This window comes from Canis lupus, chromosome X, assembly GCF_048164855.1.
Source record: "Canis lupus baileyi chromosome X, mCanLup2.hap1, whole genome shotgun sequence".
Lineage (NCBI taxonomy): Eukaryota > Metazoa > Chordata > Mammalia > Carnivora > Canidae > Canis > Canis lupus.
Genome location: NC_132876.1, coordinates 92,488,579 through 92,503,402, shown reverse-complemented (window position 1 = coordinate 92,503,402; position 14,824 = coordinate 92,488,579). Strand labels below are relative to the sequence as shown.

The following is a 14,824-nucleotide window of genomic DNA, read 5'->3' as shown; positions in this document are numbered from 1 at the left end:
ATAGACAAATGAGAAGTGAAGGTGTTAAACTTAGAAGATGTTATGACAGAAAATTCGCACTTCACTTCAGTGTGTAAAGTAAGCAGGAATTTCAAGTGTGGGGTGCCCTGGCAAGAAGTACAGGGTGTGCGTGTGTGTGAGAGTCTGTACGTGTGTATGAGTCTGTATGTGAGTCTGTGTGTCTGTGTGTGTGTGAGTCTGTGTGTGTGTGGGGGGTTGGGTGTGGGTGTGGGGGCGTAGGTCAAAGGGTGGAGAGATGAAAAAAATACCCCCGAGAGTTACCAAATATTTTCAGTTAGCTAAGACTTCCTCTTCTTACTTCCAACCACAATGTTGACACTGAGTTGGTTACTTGAAAGCTATTTCATAGAAGAAAGTGCCCCACAAGGACACTGTCCCGGGGCGATGTGACACATCACACATCCCCGGGGCGAGCTGTGTCCGACTGTGCAGTGCAAGGCAGCCCTGTAACCACGTCCTCGCGCTTCCCCCCAGGATAGCGGTGGACGGGCCCTTCGGCACGGCCAGCGAAGACGTGTTCAGCTACGAGGTGGTGATGTTAGTGGGAGCAGGGATCGGGGTCACGCCCTTTGCATCCATTCTCAAGTCGGTCTGGTACAAATATTGCAATAACGCCACTAACCTGAGGCTCAAAAAGGTAAGGCCTTCAGGGTTTCTGAGGGCGCGGGCAGTCCCCCCCCAAACCCCCACCCCCGGGGGAGGCCGCTGAGAGCCTTGGGGCGGAGCTGGCCGAGACCCAAGGAAGTGAAGACAAGTTCCGGCTGGGTCCAGAGAGACCCACACCTCCTAAAAGGGCTGTTCACACGTCGGATGTGCTCGTGCGTCAGCAGGCCTACTGTTGCAAGTAACACGCTGCACTTGCAAGGCGTTCGTAGAAACTGGGAAGAAAGGAAGTTGGGGTAGAAAGTATTCACAACCCCAACGCAGCAGCTGCCCTCTTTGTGGCTCCTCTGCCGATGTTTTCCTACGTGTTTACATACTCTTGGGGAGTTGTAAATATTGAGTAGGAATACTTCCGTGTCCTGCTTTAGGAAAACAGTGTTTTCCAGTGTTGGCACAGGCTTTGTCATGATCTTTTTTTTTTTTAATGATTCTTGTATGTTCCTTTGAGGGGATATAGAACAATTGTTCTATCGTCCTGTGTTAGATACTGAGATTGAGTCCATTTACGTCCCCCAATCCTTTTTTTTTTTTTTTCCGCAAGGGGAGGGCAGGAGACATGTCCTTTCATGAAACTTACTTTCTTATGGGTATTTCCTCACAATAAATTTCCAGGCCGGGCAGCCCAGGTGGCCCAGTGGTTTAGCACCGCCTTTGGCTCAGGGCCTGATCCTGGAGACCAGGAATCGAGTCCCACGTTGGGCTCCCTGCTCTGCCTGTGTCTCTGCCTCTCTCTCTCTCTCTCTCTCTCTCTCTCTCTCTCATGAATAAATACATAAAATCATTAAAAAAATAAATAAATTCCCAGGGTAATTTTTTGGTCACATGTAAATTTGGTTTCATTGCCCGATAAAGGACATCTTGAATAAAACATGAGTCATTCTAATAACTTTGGAGATAGCCTCTAATTGGGACATGGAGCATAAGTTGACTTTTTAATTTTCCCCTTTCTCTCTTTACTATATGGAGGAGGTTTGGGAAGAAGGGCGTTTTTTCCCTTAGAACCCAGGAATGTCTGGCATTAGCAGGCAGTGGAGTAGTCCTGTGGCAGCCACTGCCAGCCTAGGTGGCATTGGTCTTTCTGACAGGAGGTACAAAGGAAGCCAGGGAGGTGAGGTGGGCAAGAGCAGGCCCAGGAGGAAGGTGGTGAGCTACTGTTTTCCTAAGCCATGTATTTCTGAGACTTAGCTATTTATTTACTGCCCCACAGGGTGAAGGCCAGTGCAGGCTCTTGTGAGCTAGCTTGTGAAATGTCCAGAGCTTTCTGAAAACCTCTGTTTCTAGGCATCCTGAGCTGCAGGAAAAAGTTGGGGGAGGGGAGGTTAGAAATACATATGTCATTCTGATGAGGCCTATTTAAGTATAATCTGCCTCATGATCTGTTGCTCTTGCAGATATACTTCTACTGGTTGTGCCGGGACACGCACGCCTTTGAGTGGTTTGCGGACTTGCTGCAGCTGCTAGAGACCCAGATGCAGGAAAGGAACAACGCTGGCTTCCTCAGCTATAACATCTATCTCACCGGCTGGGATGAGTCTCAGGTGAGGGAGAGATCCCGGCTCTCGGATCCTTCCTACAATGCCCGGGGCTGATTGCTTCCCTTTGGTTATTGCCGTGTTTTGTGTACTGTGTTTTCATTTCATTTTGTTTTGTTTTTTGTTTTTACCAAGAAGAGTTAATGGATTTGGTGATCCGGCCTATTCACTCTCACTCAATATCCCCACATGTTCAGACTCTTGAGACTAGATTCAAAGTTGGTATCTGTGGAACAGATTAGCGCTAAGGAGCCCACAAGGATATAAGAGCCATGCCTTTGACCTTGTGAGAATCACGTTCCTACCAGGGGTCTTGAACCAGCTGGACAAGATGATCCATAGGGTAATGGGAAGAAAATATTAGCTGTCTTTCTCCTCTCTTTATGTCTCTCTCTCTCTCTCTCTCTCTCTGTCTTTCTCTTTATATCTATACACACACACATATTCCATTAATTTTATGTTTATATGCATTTCACAATATACATAATGCATTTAGTAAGTAGTAATAATAATTGTGCATAGTTATTAAGCATGTATAATGTGCTAGGTATTTTTATTAGTGTTTACATAGATTGGCTAACTTGATCCTTAAAATAGCCCTATGAAGTAGAAACTCTTATTATCCACACTTTACAGATGAGGAAACCAGAGCCCAGAACAGGTTAGGTCATTTGTCCAAGGGCACCCAACTAGTAAGAGGCAGAGGCAGAATGTTCCAGAGCCTGCACTCTTAGGAACTCCCACTAGTTTATGATTATTATTTATAAATTAAGCAAAACATATTTAATGAAGATGAAATATATTTGTGTGCATATGTGTATATGTATATAGCATATGTGTATGTATATGTGTGTGTGTGTAATATAACATATAACGCATAATCCATAACATGTTTTATCTATCTATCCAGGGACATTTAACAATGAAAACAATTTATAAGACAGCCCCTCCCAACAAAGAATTATCTGGCCTCAAGTGACAAAAGTGCTGAGATTAGGAAACTCTGAAACAAGTTACTGATTCCTAGGGGGTAAAATCTTCCTAAATAAGCAAACATTAATAATTTGGCCTGGAAGCAGCATAAGCAGCATAAGCTCCCCCTGCATGAGGAGCCAAGGCAAGAGTCTCCTCCTATCCCTGGCCAGTGTCTCAGCTGGCCATAGCCACACATCCTGGGCATGTTTCACATGCACCTCGTACTTGTGAAAACGGACTCCTCATTTGGGTTTCGGTGTATTGTTTATCATAGATTCTCCAAGTCTTAGAAGAGTCTTGTTACAAATGTAGATCCAGGAACACATGACCCATAAACTTTGCTGCTCCAGAAAAAGGGATTTCAAGATGCCATTTCTGCAATTTAAAAACAAAACAACAACAAATATTTGATAAATGGTAAAATCGATAAAAATGAAACCCAGAGAAAAAATGTGATGAGCACTGGGTGTTATACACAATTGATAAATTGTTGAACATTAAAAAAATCTATAAATACAAATTACTTTGCAGTTTTATGATTTAAAAAGCCAGGCACAATTTTTTAAATGGGAAATTTATTTGCATCAAAAAATAACTATTTTCGGGCAGCCCGGGTGGCTTGGTGGTTTGGCCAAGGCCTGATCCTGGAGACCCGGGATCGAGTCCCACGTCGGGCTCCCTGTGTGGAGCCTGCTTCTCCCTCTGCCTGTGTCTCTGCCTCTCTCTCTCTCTGTGTGTCTCTCATGTATAAATAAATAAAATCTTTTTTAAAAAAATAACTATTTTGCTCTACGAAACTGGTCCCTACAGGATTATTAAACCAGAGTGGTCATCCTTCCTTACCTCCTCCATCCCCATCATCTATCCCCTGTCCAGTGAATAAAATCTGATTCAAGTTTTAAATAAATTTAAGTAACCACTTTTTAAAAAAGATTTTGTTTTTATTTATTTATGAGAGACCCAGAGAGAGAGGCAGAGACATAGGCAGAGGGAGAAGGCTCCTTGTGGGAAGCCTGATGCAGGACTCGATCCCAGGACTCCAGGATCACAATCCGAGCCAAAGGCAGATGCTCAACCACTGAGCCACCCAGGTGCCCCTAATTAACCACTTTTATGAAAAATATCTGTTGGTCGAGCTGAGGCCTGGTAGAATGGTAGCAGAAAACAACACGTGACTATGTACACACACACACAGACTAGCTTTAGACTTGATTTGTTGTGTCATTATGTTGCCAAAATATGAATGCATTTTAATCTGTAGTTACTTTAGTTCTTAGTGATTCTCCTAAAGGAGTGGGAGTAAGTATATTAGGGGGAAGAGAGAAAGTCACATGCAGAACAGAGAGAAAAACAGTGAAACAGTATTTAAATCCTACCCACACCTTCAAAGCCTGATGTCAGGTGCTGCCAGGCTGCAATCTTCCCATCCTCCCATGCCAACTCTCTTAGCTTTCACTGAGATATTTGTGCCTCTCCCATGGCACTCATGATACCCTATTTTACAAATAGGATGATTCATGTTCTTACTTCCAGGTTGGCCCTTCTAGATTATAAATTCCCTGAAGACACCCGGTTTATTCATCTTGATGTACCTTCTAGCCTTCAGATATATATGGTTAGCGAGAGCTTGGCCTGTGAGATACGTCAATCTATCTGTGCTTTGGTACAGTGTGTCTCTGTTTTGTGACTTCATGTCCTTTCCCACAGGCCAATCACTTTGCCGTGCACCATGACGAGGAGAAAGACGTGATCACGGGCCTGAAACAAAAGACCCTATATGGACGGCCCAACTGGGATAATGAATTCAAGACGATTGCAAGTCAACACCCAAAGTAAGGAGTAAGGACACCAAAGCAAGGTGTCCTTGAGGCTTGTGCTCCGCCGGAAGCACTGGCTCCCAAACACAGCTAGATTTGTATATTCTGAAAACTAACATACACCCAGATGACTATATTGACAACCCATAAAAGGTTTTAGTTATGCAGGACTTTATGAGGGAGTCTTTAAATCACACCAAAATTACCTGGAGTTATTATCAACAAAGATGCTTGGGGGCCTCCCCCACCTCTGACTTTCTGCACCCTGCTCCCCCCAAGTAGGGCCATAACCCACTTCTTTTCCTTCAGCTCCTAAATCTCTTTTAATTCAATATGATTTCTATCTTTATTATTAGGGAGATACCGTCCCTACGTTCAGTGTTTAGGTTTTGGGTCTAGAATCATAAGTTGTCGGACATCCTAAGGTCCTTTCTACCCATTCTGAAACTTTGAGGGGCTCCTCTACCTTGCTACAACACTAGATAAACTCAAGAAATCACCACAAATAGACCTTCAGGCCTTTGCTTTCTATGCATTAATGAGCATATGAATCACTTGGGGATCTTTTCACAATGCAGATGCTGATTTAGTAGGTCTAGGGTGGGGCCTTAGAATCTACACTTCTTTTTTTAAGATTTTATTTATTTATTTGAGAGAGGGAATGAGCGAGCTGTTGAGCCTGAGCAGGGGGAGAGGCAGAGAGAGAAGCGGACTCCCCGCTGAGCAGGGAGCCCCATGCAGGGCTCCAGCCTAGGACCCCGGGATTATGACCTGAGCCGAGGGCAGATGCTTAATCAACTGAGCCACCAGGGTGCCCCGAGAATCTATGTTTTTAAAAAGTTGACTAGGAGGCTACTGGTCTGGAACCACACCCTGAGGAACTAGGCTTTAGCATCTAAAACAGAGAGGGATGAAGCCCCACCCAGCTGTTGGCAGAGTCGGTGAACCGAAAGCAGACGTGTTCCTGATTTCTAGATGCTGGAGCCGGTTGGAGACATAGAGCCCTGAAGGCAATTAGTCCACAAACTCACAGATTCGCCACTGTTTTCTCTGTGGCAGAGATTTCTACAAACTCCACTTGAATATGGTTTCCCAGGGAAGTCAACTGCCTTCCGTAGCTGTCCCCACAAACAGGGCTGAGCCACTCTCGCACAGGGTTAGTGGGAAGGACAAAGGAGCAGGAGTGTGGGGGGGGGGGGGTTTCCGCCCTGGAGCCAAAAATCAAGAGGAAGTTCCCCCATGTGCTTTGTAATCCAAAAGCCTGAAACTCTTTTATTTTTCCTTTCTTTCCCCAAAGCACCAGAATAGGAGTTTTTCTCTGCGGACCTGAAGCCTTGGCTGAAACCCTCAGTAAACAGTGCATCTCCAACTCTGAGTCTGGCCCTCGGGGAGTGCATTTCATTTTCAACAAGGAAAACTTCTAACTGCTCTCTTCCATGATATCAGTGTGGGTTATGCTGCCAAGTACCTAACCTAATAATGCTAGTTGATGATGTAAGTTCCACCCCCCCCCACCTTAAAAAAAGAGAGAGAGAGAGAAATCAAACTGTAAGGGGAAGGTTTTCCTTGAAAGGAATGTCAAAGATTATTTGATAGTGATAATTTGCATTTGCATGGGGCTTTATGGTTTTCCGAGTGTTTTTACAAACTTGATTTCATGTTTCACTCACAACGATGCCAAAGAAAGGTAGGACAAGTGTGCACTTGACGGGATGAGCACTGGGTGTTATTCTATATGTTGGCAAATTGAACACCAATAAAAAAATAAATTTATAAAAAAAAAAAGAAAGGTAGGACAGGATTCCTGGACTCAGTGTTTAGGATAAAAAAAAAAAATAGGGACGCAAAATGGTGAAGTAAATTCCCAAAGATTATGAAGCTTGGACCAGATCTAGTCCACGCGGCCCTGGATTTGTTTGGCGGTCTTTCTGTGATCCCAGGCTGCCTGGAAATAGGCTCATATACTCCCCAAAAGAAGCAATAACCCAGGGAGTGACCATTCATTTTCCATCTGGTGTTATCTTTGTTATCATTATGTCATATGGAATGACATTTTGCAAATATTTAGGAGGTAATACATGCCAAGAAGGATTGAACACTCAAGAGTGACAGGATGGACATCTGAGCATATACTCCAGGTTAGCAAAGCAGCACACCGACTGGGTCAGAGGTTCTTCCTCCAGAAGAAGGAATGGAATTAATTAGCCTGGAATTAATGTATTACTCAGCATTTACAATGAGGCTTGGCAGAGTGGATACTCAATGAAAGTTTGTTGAATGAATGAATGAAAACATATTTAGAACCATACAAGGCCTGAGTAGAAATATTTTAAAGCCTTAAACTAAGAATTGTGACAATTGTGTACCTGATAGGCCCAGCTGCTTTAAATAGCATCTACCCCCTTGTTTTACTTAAATATACACACAAAATGGCTCTTATTTGTGTGACTACTGACTGGCTTATTGTTACATCATCATCAAATTTATGTCCTAGAAATAAAAATCCCCAGCTTACTGTGTAAGTATTGAATTCACACCCAGTAGAATGTTCTAGATGTCCATGAGTTCAAGAGGGAGTCTCTAAATCACTGTTAGTGTGGCCAGAAACAGGTTTTTTTTCCTTTGAACCGCTCTTATTTCTGGAAACTAAAAACAGCTTTATTTGCCCCACCCTCTGGAGCCACAGGTATTTAGAACTACTTAACTTTGGTAATGAGGAAGAAAGAGAAGAGAGCTGGGGGAAGGACACAAAACTGGGTTAGGAGGAATGGGGAAGGGTGAGGGAAAGAGAAGAGGAAGAGAGGGAGAGAAATCAAAAAAAGGCAAAAAGGAAGGAGAGAGGTGGCAGGTCTCACCCCAGATTCCACAATCTTGTATGTATTGGATGGAGCCGATGGAGGCTTACACACACTCATTTTATTTTGATTCCATATAGCATTGAAGCTGAGAATTTTGAGGCTGGGCGGGGGGTGTGGGGTATATTTCGAGGATCAGGATGAAGTAGTGAGAAAGTGAGAACTCCGTTGTTCCTCTGGACTCCCATGCTGCACAAGTCACTGCAGGCCCGTCCTGACAAGTCAGGCCTGCCTTGGGAATGTCACCTCCCCCAAACGTCCCAGCAAGCTTTTTCCTCAGAGAAACTTAGATCCAGCCTGTTCACACTGCACCCCAGGTTTCAGTTCATTCATTGACCAAATTTTTATTGTGCTATTACTCTGACTCAAGGCCCTGGTGCCCAGAGTTTCAATTCTTTACACCAGAATGTGAGCAAGAGGGGGAACCACAGTTCGAAGGAGTCTGAGAACCTTGGCCCTCTCTAACTTCCGTGACAGAAGTAAAACCAACTCCATCTGCTGCTCTGAAAATGTGTCTCCAGGGGTTTGTTTTGTTTTGTTTTTTACCTTGATGACATCGCAGTTACCAAAACAGAGAGCCCTGCCCTGTGTTCTCCTGGTCCTGAGATGAAAAATGAATGTAGAAGTGCTCGTCATAAATCCATTCCTCTCCCAAGCCGCTAGCTGCCAGCTGCCAGCACAGCTTTTCTGGCTTTTAGTATTTAGCACTTAGTAACAGATACCGAGAGAATTATTAAGCATTGCTTTTAATCTCAAGGCTACAAACGCTTTTCTTAGTTCTCCTGTTTTTGCAATATTACATTTATGAAATGTGAATTCTTGCAGGTGGTGTATTTGAATCGTTTGTGGGGGAGGGAGGGTTTGGGAGGTAATTCCTAGAAGAACTATTAAAACTGTGCTAGACTATTAAAAATGAATGAGCATCCTTGGTGTCTGTGTTGTTAATCTTCTTCGTATTAAAGGGTGGGTTCATGAAGCAAGGATGTGCTCTGCCCTGGTAGGGCTGGGATTCTCTGTGATTTTGCATGTGGCAGGCCACACAGGTCATGATTTATGGGTGAGGAAGGGGAAACTGAGTACTGAGTTTTGTGCTCATGTCTTGGTGACCTCATGGCAGTGGTATGAGGCATGAGTGTCACCTCATGCTGTAGACAGAATCTCAAAGGCAAAGAAACCCTAGTATGACTCCCCGCCCTTTTTTTTCACTTCCACTCATTTTGTAGGCTCTGACTTTGCAGTTAGATGATTGTGAATATAGACATATGCTCATGGTTCTGTCTTGGCCATTGTTCTGAGTCAATCAGTTATGATCTGCTCTGTCTAGAAAATGGATAGAGATGCGGGCATATGTTCTTCTGGGGGGTTGGCAAGTGCTGCCACAAGGGGAAAGGACATTACCTGAAGGAAATGCCAATGATAGGAAGAGCTAATGTTGGGGCACCTGGGTGGCTCAGTGGTTGAGCATCTGCTGTCAGTTTAGGTCGTGATCCAGGGGTCCTGGGATTGAGTCCTGCATCAGGCTGCCCAAGGGAAGTCTGCTTCTCCCTCTGCCTATATCTCTGCCTCTCTCTGTGTGTCTCTCATGAATAAATAAATAAAATCTTTGAAAAAAAAAAAGAGCTAACATTTAGCAAAACACCTTCAATTATGCCAAACAGTTTACATACACTTCAGCTAATCCCTTAGGACACTGAAAGGTAGCTATTTTATCCCAATTCTGTTGATGAAAATCGAGGCCGAGGACAGAGGATAAATGATAGGCACGGACTATCTCACACCTACTGTGTAACTGTGTCAACATCAGCGCACACTTTTCTGGTGAAGAAGTCCCATGTTCTTTATACTACGCTAGCAGATTAGTCAAGGTACCAAGGATATTTTCAAAGCTATTGTGCGAGGTACAGATTATGCACTCAGAATAGCTGGGTAAGAAGTGCTGGCTGGGACACCTGGGTGGCTAAGCGGCTAAGCATCTGCCTTCGGCTCAGGACATGATCCCAGAGTCCTGGGATTGAGTCTCACATGGGGCTTCCAGCTCCACAGGGAGTCTGCTTCTCCTTTTGCCTCTGCCTCTCTCTCTGTCTCTCATGAATAAGTAAATAAAATCTTTAAAAAAAAATTTTTTTTAAAGAAACGATGGCTAACCCAATTCATGCTCATTTTTACTTTTATTTATATTTATTTATAATGTTTCTTCAGCTTTATTGACAGATAATGACCAATAAAATTGTAAAACATTTAAAACATCACGACGTGATGATTCACCAAAAAATGTTTTTCCCAAGAAAAACTTTTACCTATACAAGGCAATGAACAAATCCAAGGAATTTAACGCTGATACAGAACTATCACTTACTCTCTGTTCTATGTACAGGTGACTCTGCATCCCCTTTGCATTAGGGGTGGGTACTGTCAGTTTGTCCTGTTACTGATGGTATTAAGTTTGATCACCAGATTTCTCTGTTATAAATGTAAAGTTTTCCTTTTACTTTTGTAACTAGGAAGTCCCATTTGGAGAATGCTTACTCTGTGACCATATGAATCTCATTTTCTCCTATAGCCTTTTTTTAAAAAAAAAAAAAAAGATTTCATTTATTCATGAGAGACAGAGAGAGAGAGAGGCAGAGACACAGGCAGAGGGAGAAGCAGGCCCCACGTAAGGACCCCGATGTGGGACTCCATCCCAAGTCTTCAGGATCACGCCCTGGGTCAAAGGCGGCACTAAACTGCTGAGCCACCCGGGCTGCCGTCTCCTACAGCCTTTTACCCAGTCGTTTTAGCATACATCAATGAAATTTCACTGAATCAAGTTTTATAACGATGGATACAAAATATCTGGATTCTTAAACCTCAATAATTTGCCAATTTCTTTTTTTCTCCACATTTATTGAGATATAATTGACACTTAACATGGTGTAAGTTTAAGATGTATGAAGTATTGAATTAATACATTTATATATCGCAGAATGATTACCACCATAGGGTTAGCTAACACCTCTGTCCCGTCACTTAATTACCATTGATTTGGGGGGTGGTGAGAACATTTAAGATTTAGTCTCCTAGCAATATTCAAGTATATAATACAATCAAGTATATATTATAATCACCATGTTGTACCTTAGATCCCCAGAACTTGTTCATCTTGTAACTGTAAGTTTGTACACTTTGGCCAATACCTCTCAATGTCCCCCACATCCCAGCACTGGGTAACCACCGCTCTACTCTATTTCTCTGAGGTCAGCTTTTATAGACTCCACATATATGTGAGATTATACAGTATTTGTATTTCTTTGTCCAACTTATTTCACTTAGCATGATGCCCTCCAATTTCATCCAGGTCATTGCAAATGCAGAATTTCCTTCTTTCTCATGGCTGAATAATATTCTGCTGTATATATATAAAACATCTTCTTTATCCATTCCTCTGTTGCTGGGCACTTACGTTGTTCTACATATTGGCTATTGTGAAATAATGCTGGAGTAAACATGGGAATGTAAATATCTCTATGAGATACTGATTTCAATTATTTTGTATATATATACCCAGAAGTAGGATTGTTGAATCATAGGGTGGTTCTATTTTTAACTTTTTGAGGAAGCTGCATATTGTTTTCCACAGTAACTGCACCAATTTACATTCCTACCCGCAGTGCACAAGGGGTCCTTTTTATTCACATTCTTGCCAACACTTGTTATCACTTGTCTTTTTGATGGTAGCCATTCTAACAGATATGAGACAATATCTCATTGTAGTTTTAATTGGCATTTCCCTGATGTGAGTGATGGTGGGCACATTTTCATATACCTGTTGGTCATTTGTATGTCTTCTTTGGAAAACTATCTAATTCCTCTGTCCAGTTTTTTTAAAAAATTTATTTATTTATGATAGACAGAAAGAGAGAGAGAGAGAGGCAGAGACACAGGAGGAGGGAGAAGCAGGCTCCATGCCAGGAGCCTGACGTGGGACTCGATCCCGGGACTCCAGGATCGCGCCCTGGGCCAAAGGCAGGCGCTAAACTGCTGAGCCACCCAGGGATCCCCCTCTGTCCAGTTTTTAATTGGATTGCTTGATTTTGCTGTTGAGTTGTAGGAGTTCTTTATATGTTTTAGATATTAACCCCTTATCCAATACATAATATATATATTTTTTCAATACATGATATTTTTTATTTTGATTGTTGTTTCCTTCACTGCGCAGAAGTTTTTGGTTTGATGTGGTTCTGCTTATTAATTTTTGCTTTTGTTGTTTGTAGTTTTGGTGTCTTATCCAGGAAATCACTGCCAAGACCAATGTCAAGGAATTTTCTCCTTATGTTTTCTTGTGGGAGTTTTATGGTTTCAGGTGTTAAGTTTAAGCCTTTAATCCATTTTAAGTTCATTTTTGTGAGTAGTGTCATATAGAAGGATTTTATTCTTCTCATGTGGTTATCCAGTTTTCCTAGCACCACTTATTAAAAAAGCCATCCTTTCCCCCCATTGAATATTCTTGACTCCTCTGTCAAATATTACTTGACCACATATGTGGGGGGTTATCTCTGGGCTATCAGTTCTGTTTTATTGGTCCATGTGTCTATTTTTTAAAATTTATTTTATTTTTTTTTCATGTGTCTATTTTTATGCCAGCACCATACTGTTTTGATTACTGTAGCTTTGTAGTATAGTTTGCCTCTAGCTTTGTTCTTTCTTAAGATTGCCTTGGCTATTCGGGGTCTTTTGTGGCTCTATACAAATTTTTGAATTGTTTATTCTATTTCTGTGAAAAATGTCACAAGCATTTTGATAGAGATTGCACTGAATATATAGATGGCTTTGGGCAATATGGACATTTTAACAATATCAATTCTCTTGATGCATAATATGAGATATCTTTCCATTTGTTTCATCTTTTCCAGTTTCCTTCATTCAATTCTTATAGTTGTCAGTGTACAGATATTTCACCACGTTGGTTAAGTTTATTCCTAAGTATTTCATTATTTTTGATCTCATCATGAATGAGATTGTTTTATTTCTTTTTTAGGTGTTTTGTTGTTAGTGTATAGAATCACAGCTGTTTTTTGGATGCTGATTTTTGTATCCAACTTTACTGAATTCATTGATTACTTCTAGCAGTTTTTTGGTGGAGTCTTGACAATTCTCTCTATGCAAGGTCATATCATCTACAAACAGACAATTTTACTTTTCCCTTTACTATTTGGATGTCTTTTATTTACTTTTCTTGCCTGATTGCTCTGGCAAGGACTTCCAGTACTGTGTTGAATAGAAGTAAAAAGAATAGGCACCCTTGTCCTGTTCTTGATGTTAGAGGAAAGGCTTTCAATCTTCCACCATTGAGTATGATGTTAGCTGTGGGCTTGTCATGTATGGCCCTAACAATATTGAGACATCTTCATTTTATACCCAATTTGTGAGAATTTTTTTATCATGAAAGGATTTTGAAACATTATATGGTCTTATTCATTTGGGGAATATAAAAAATAGTGAAAGGGAATAAAGGGGGAAAGGAGAGAAAATGAGTGAAAATATCAGCGAGGGTGACAGAACATGAGAGACTCCTAATTCTGGGAGATGAACAAGGGGTAGTGGGTGGGGGGTTGGGGTGACTGGGTGACGGGCACTGAGGGGGGCACTTGACGGGATGAGCACTGGGTGTTATGTTATATGTTGGCAAATTGAATTCCAAAAAAAAAATAAATAAATACAAAGGAAACTAAAAAAAAAAAGAAAGGATTTTGTATTTTGTCAAATATTTTTTCTACATCTATTGAGATGGTCACATGATTTTTATTTTTTTATTAATGTGGTATATTATATTTATTGATTTCTGTATATATTTCTACATCTATTGAGATGGTCACATGATTTTTATTTTTTTATTAATGTGGTATATTATATTTATTGATTTCTGTATATTGAATAATCTTTGGCTCTCAGGGACAAATCCTACTTGATCATGGTGTATGACCCTTTTAATGTATTGTTGGATTTGGTTTGTTGGTATTTTGTTGAGAATTTTTGCATCTGTGCTCATTAGGGTTATTAATGAGTTATATAGGGTATATAACCTATATAACTGTATTCATTTTTTATGATGTCCTTACCCAGCCTTGGTATCAGGGTAATGCTGGCTTTCTAAAATGAGTTTGGGAATGCTCCCTCCTCAGTTTTTTTGGAAGAGTTTGGGATAGATTTGTGTTAATTCTTCTTTTTTTAAAAAAATATCTTTTTATTAGAGAGGGAGAGAGCATGCACACAAGATGGAGGAGGGGCAGAGGAAGAGAATGTTCAAGCAGACTCCGGCAAGCCAGCAGGCCAACACAGGGCTTGATCTCAGGACCCTCATATCATGAGCTGAGCTGAAACCAGAAGTCAGATGCTCAACCGACTGAGCCACTCAGGCACCCCTGGGTTAATTCTTTAAATGTTTGGTTGAATTCACGAGTTAAGCCATCTGGTCCTAGAGTTTACTGTGTTGGGAAGTTTTAGATTACTGATTCAATCTCCTTTCTTGGTTTCTTCAGATTTTTTATTTCTTTATGATTCAGGCTTGGTAGCTTGAACGTTTCTAGGAATTCATCCATTTCTTCAAGATTATCCAGTTTGTTGGTGTATAATTATTCATGGTATTCTCTCATGATCCTTTGTATTTCTGTGGTATCGGTTGTAATGTCTCTTATTTCTGATTTTATTTATTTGAGTCACATCTCTATTATTCCGAGTTAGTCTAACTAAACTTTTGTCATTTTGTTTATCTTAACATAGATACCAGCTCTTAGTTTCATTGATATTTTCTGTTATTTCTCTGGCGTTTATTTATTTTTGTTCTGGTCTTCATTTCCTTCCTTCTGCTAACTATGGGCTTGGTTTGTTTTTCCATTTCTAGTTCCTTGAGAATTAAAGTTAGATTGTTTATTTTAGTTGTTTCTGTAAGCATTTATTTCTATAAACTTCCCTCTTAGAACTG

The 14,824-nt window shown here is 41.3% G+C and overlaps 1 protein-coding gene across 1 annotated transcript in view; it reads left to right on the top strand.

Annotated features, from left to right (window-relative positions):
* The window catches only part of CYBB (cytochrome b-245 beta chain), a 36,999-nt gene extending 29,552 nt beyond the window's left edge, over positions 1–7,447 (top strand). Inside the window, exons 10-13 of the mRNA XM_072816859.1 lie at positions 496–658; positions 2,076–2,222; positions 4,899–5,023; positions 6,306–7,447. Of these exons, the coding sequence (XP_072672960.1) occupies positions 496–658; positions 2,076–2,222; positions 4,899–5,023; positions 6,306–6,432 (562 nt within the window). The 3' untranslated portion in view covers positions 6,433–7,447. The remainder of the gene's footprint in view (positions 1–495; positions 659–2,075; positions 2,223–4,898; positions 5,024–6,305) is intronic.
* Positions 7,448–14,824: the final 7,377 nt, after the last annotated feature.